Here is a 5502-nt window from a genome sequence, read left to right as displayed (position 1 = left end):
CTAAATATCTTTTAGTATTATCCGAGTATATGGCCTAAAAATATATTATCAATTGAACCCAATCTGTCTCTTTAAAACTGGTCAAATTTTACGCTATTATAAAAAAGACAAGGAGTGACATCCATCATTCGCCGCAACGTTTTCGGCATGAGTTTTTCCCCTTTGGCTACAATTGATTACTATTTTTCAGAATTTTGTAACTATGGGGTATCGTCCGGATATAACGTTCACAGTTTATTGTTTACACATGTTGACATGTATAGGCGGCATTATAACGGGCGTATTCGTGTTTTGATTTGTTAACATGGAGAAAACAGACACTCTAGTAATATGGTCCAACTGATTTTGCCTAAATGAAAAAAGGAATATTAAAACATGATCCATAGATAAATATTTTAGGCACTCATCTGGTATTCATTACTAGGAAATGTGAAAGTTTTCCATGTATTGAGTGACATAAAGAGAGTACTAGAAAAATTAAAACAAAAATCAAGCATATCAAGGGGGATAACTTACGCCGAACGTTACGGTAAATGGCGGATGTAACGGATTTATGCGCCGCAATATGCGGTCCCACGGTGCATATCCATATCGGTACCCTCTTTGCGAAATCTGCTCAAACGGTACCCTCTCTGAACATGCACAGGTCATTCTCTGCTAAAAACAAACCAGCGATGGATAACAATACAGTAAAATTTCATTGTAATAAGGAAAGGAGGTATAACACGTAGAAAAGATGTATACCACGGAACACTAGAATGTTTTTTCTATGTGCTGATTTGTCATGTGCCCGATTTTCATGAACTGCAACTTCACAATAAGCTACAAAAAATCGACAGGTCTTGTTTCGCCCATCACCTCGACATATTTTTCGTGCTGAAATAAACCTGTGGCTTGATTATATATGCATCATACATATTCAATATGTTCATAAACATATCATCTTCGGACAAATGGCAGTATATTGTCAAAAATAAATGTAAAATTCATAAAAACACCCTACTTTCGGTTTTGCAGCGGCACGGGCTACCTCTCTTCATTTGAATTTTTATATCACAGGTACCCTCTCATTATTGAACACATAGGTACCCTCAAAGCACGACATATGCTTTTATTTGCGTTAATCGTTAAGTGTGTATGTAATACTTTTTACTTTTATGTAAATATTACATACTTAACGATTAACGCAAATAAAAGCATATGTCGTGCTTTGAGGGTACCTATGTGTTAAAAAATGAGAGGGTACCTGTGATATAAAAATTCAAATGAAGAGAGGTAGCCCGTGCCGCTGCAAAACCGAAAGTAGGGTGTTTTTATGAATTTATGAATTATGAAAATCGGGCACATGACAAATCAGCACATAAATAAAACATTCTAGTGTTCCGTGGTATACATCTTTTCTACGTGTCATACCTCCTTTTCTTATTACAATGAAATTTTACTGTATTGTTATCCATCGCTGGTTTGTTTTTAGCAGAGAATGACCTGTGCATGTTCAGAGAGGGTACCGTTTGAGCAGATTTCGCAAAGAGGGTACCGATATGGATATGCACCGTGGGTCCTGTTCCAGAGTTCCTATGTTCATTCGGAACTGCTTCGGCTATTATCTATAATAACCTCGGAAACAATACGGATTGAAAGTAGTTCTACCACGTGGTTTACAGATGTAAACAGAAACAGAGATAATGTAAAACGAATGTACATATTTGACATCTAATGTCTGTTCCGGTACTCTTATGCTTGAAAATATGTCTGACAACAATTTGTAATTTAAATATGCCCACTGATGTTCCATTTTTAAACAAATCCGACTAAATGTCAACAGGTTGGTTTTTTGTACTTTCCGTTTCTACATATTAGTAAATATATAAATAATGTATTGTTTGCTTTTGTACCTATGAATTCACTTATTTTAGGTGGACTTTTACTACATATAATGGAAATAAACTTGTCAACAACTCCCAGCATTAAATTACTATTTGTTTACATGTTTAGTTTCTTAGCGTAGGTTAGACCGGAATACCGCATCCGTTCTGTGTATTCATACTATTGTGTTCGAGGTCCTTATCCGAAGACTGACGGAAAGGGCCGATTAGTTGCGATTGTTCCTATGTTCTCAGGTGAGCGATCTAGGGCCCCTTTGTTATAGCAAAGGAGGTTCATGGTTCCTTCGTTTATTGTTATTTGGACTCATTTGTCAATTATTGGTGTTGCACTCATAGCCCTTAAGCTTTGTAGACACTTGATCAATGAAGAGAAATCTCGATATCAAACATTTTTGCTTGAGCATTTACAATAAATCTCTGTGCATTTTGTCTCAAACATTATGTCATCTGTTTCAAAATAAATTGTTGCAGCCTTATCGGTCCTGGTGATATTTTCATTGCTCCACTCGCCGTGAAGCAAAAAACCAACATGCAAAAATGTTTCATAACTTAATCATTGTACTTCCCGTTATATTGACCTAATTAAGCTTATGGAAGGCAGTACATGTTTAAATTGTTCTGCTTACAGTTTAACCCGTCAAAATAAAGAACTTTGGCAAGAACTCTTTCACAACAACATATATGTGTGCTCTATATATGGCCGTACCAATCAGGATTATGCAGACGCTGGTAATACCGTATTACTCCATCTGAAAGAGAATGATCAAATTAGTGTGCGTGCGCATAGGAACAGCAGCTTGTTTGGAACTTCCGATCAAATTTACTCGACATTTTCTGGAACACAATTAGTTAGAGAGGCTGATATTTCGTCAGGCCGTAAGTATTTTTAAAATGTACTAGTATATATTATCCACCTGACCTATATTATAAATATGTACCTTGTTGTTTCAGAATTAAGACCCTTGATTGATTGATTGATTGCGCGTATCATAATAATTGCTGACAATCAGGATATTGTCATATATACACCTGAACTCCGTTTTAGCTCACCTGTCACAAAGTGACAGGGTGAGCCTTTGTGATCGCTTTTCGTCCGGCGTCCGTCCGTCGTCCGTCCGTCCGTCGTCCGTAAACTTTTACTTTAAATGACATCTCCTCATAAACCACTAAGCCAATTTCATCCAAACTTCACAGGAATGTTCCTTTGGTGGTCACCTTTAAAAATTGTTCAAAGAATTTAATTCCATGCAGAACTCTGGATGCCATGGCAACCAAAAGAAAAAAACTTTAAATATCTTCTTCTAAAAAACCCAAAAAGCTAGAGCTTAGAGCTTAGATATTTGGCATGAAACATCTTCTACTGAGTGTCTACCAAGTTTGTTCAAATAAAGGCCCTGGGGTCAAAATTGGCCCCGCCCCAGGGGGGTCATTGATTTTCACTATATGCATATAGTAAAAACTTAAAAAATCTTCTTTTAAAGAACCCAAAGAGCTAGAGCTAAGATATTTAGCATGAAACATCTTCTAATGAGTGTCTACCAAGTTTGTTCAAATAAAAGCCCTGGGGTCAAAATTGGCCCCGCTCCAGGGGGTCATTGATTTTCCCTATATGCATATAGTAAAAACTTAAAAATCTTCTTTTAAAGAACCCAAAGAGCTAGAGCTAAGATATTTAGCATGAAACATCTTCTAATGGGTGTCGACCAAGTTTGTTCAAATAAAAGCCCTAGGGTCAAAATTGGCCCCTCTCCAGGGGATCATTGATTTTCCCTATATGCATATAATAAAAACTTAAAAATCGTCTTTTAAAGAACCCAAAGAGTAAGAGCTAAGATATTTAGCATGAAACATGTTCTAATTGATGTCTACCAAGTTTGTTCAAATAAGAGCCCTGGGGTCAAAATTGGCCCCGCCCCGGGGGTCATTGATTTTCCTTATGTGTGTATATAGCAAAAACTTAAAAAATCTTCTTTGAAGAAAAAACAAAAAGCTAAAAGTTTAGATACTAAGCATGAAACATCTTCTAGTGAGTGTCTACAAAGTTTGTTCAAATAAAAGCCCTGGGGTCAAAATTGGCCCCGCCCCGGGGGTCATTTATTTTCCTTATATGTGTATAGCAAAAACTTAAAAAAATCTTCTTTGAAAAAAATCAAATAGCTATAATTTAGATATTAAGCATGAAGCATCTTCTATTGAGTGTCTACAAAGTTTGTTCAAATAAAAGCCCTGGGGTCAAAATTGGCCCAGCCCCGGGAGACATTGATTTTCCTTATATGTGTATAGCAAAAACTTAAAAATCTTCTTTGAAAAAACCCGAATAGCTAGTTAAGATATTAAGCATGAAACATTTTCTAGTAAGTGTCTTTTTTCCCTGCTGATGTAAATTTATTTTTCTAGACGAACCAATCGTAGCGTTTTCTGTTGGATTATCCCATCATGTAACAGTCACCAGTCATACTAAAGTCATATTTGACCGAGTATTTCTTGACCTTAACTCTGTGTATGATAAAAAGACTGGAGAATTCACTGCTCCAGTTGGAGGTCTCTACGAGTTCAACTTTCACGCCCTTGGGAAGCTAGATTCGAGAATTTGGCTTGAGCTTTTCCATAATTACAGGTTTGTGATTTTTTTAATTCAGTAAATATGGCTGAATATTATTATACAATTGAAACAAAGCAACACTAGTGTTTAGATAAAACTTTTTAATACCCGGTATATGTTTTATACGGTGTCCCGTACTTTCGACTTTTCATCATCGTATTTTTACCATCGTTGTTTCGTGTTATGTTAGTCGCGATGGCTGTAACAGGACACCGTACCTTCATGTTAGCAATGTTGCATTTTTATTTATGATTCCAAGTTATTTAAGTCTTGAATAAAGAAAACTTAATTTTGGAAAATGTACCCATTGTAGACAAATTCACTTTAAATTCTTGACTTTTAATTCAGGTTGTCCTTTTATGATGTCACTTGAAATCACGTATGGCTCGCTACTATTTCATTTAGTACCATTCTCCACATTTCACAAACTGGTGTTTAAAAAAAATCCAAAAACAACAAATGCAGCAGGCAACGTGCAAATAGAATTTCTCTATTTAGTTACACTGTGTCGAATGGTTCAAAGTACCTTTAAAAGGATATTCCCGACATGGAATACAATCCAAATAAAAACCAAAATGGAATCGTAAAAAAGTACATTTCTACCTTGACTATGAATAGACACTTAGATAGTGTAGATTTGTTCTGTCATTTATTTTAAGGGTCATGTGATAATTTTATATATTGATATAACTTTTTTGTATATTCTAGGTATGTTAATTCACTGTACAGTCATACTCCCGGCCACTATGCCACAGGCGGTAATGCGGTAGTGTTAGAACTTGACGCTGGCGACGTTGTTTACGTCAACGCCAATGGTGACGTGAACCTTTTCGGCGGTCATACCCAAATTTACTGCACATTCACCGGATACTTGCTATTTGCCTCATCTGATCCGACAGAAATTATAGGATAAACAAAACAGGAATATTGAAGTTTTGAGTTAAATATGTTTGATTCTATATGTAATATAAATATCATTGGATTTAAACACGCGGAAATTGACTTAATAGTTAT

The 5502-nt window shown here is 35.9% G+C and overlaps 1 protein-coding gene across 1 annotated transcript; it reads left to right on the top strand.

The window, feature by feature from the left end:
* Window positions 1-2537: 2537 nt before the first annotated feature.
* On the top strand, window positions 2538-5502 carry LOC132733538 (uncharacterized; the record flags this gene model as incomplete). The annotated part of the gene is given in 3 exon segments (XM_060720198.1): window positions 2538-2762; window positions 4284-4503; window positions 5197-5502. Coding segments are annotated over 3 exon segments (650 nt in total), but the record flags the coding sequence as incomplete, so codon positions are not given.

This window comes from Ruditapes philippinarum, unplaced genomic scaffold (genome assembly GCF_026571515.1).
Source record: "Ruditapes philippinarum isolate M1 unplaced genomic scaffold, ASM2657151v2 ctg5234_1_1_1_1, whole genome shotgun sequence".
Taxonomy (NCBI): domain Eukaryota; kingdom Metazoa; phylum Mollusca; class Bivalvia; order Venerida; family Veneridae; genus Ruditapes; species Ruditapes philippinarum.
The sequence above is the reverse complement of the archived record's forward strand: the minus strand, read 5'-3'. Positions and strand labels throughout refer to the sequence as shown.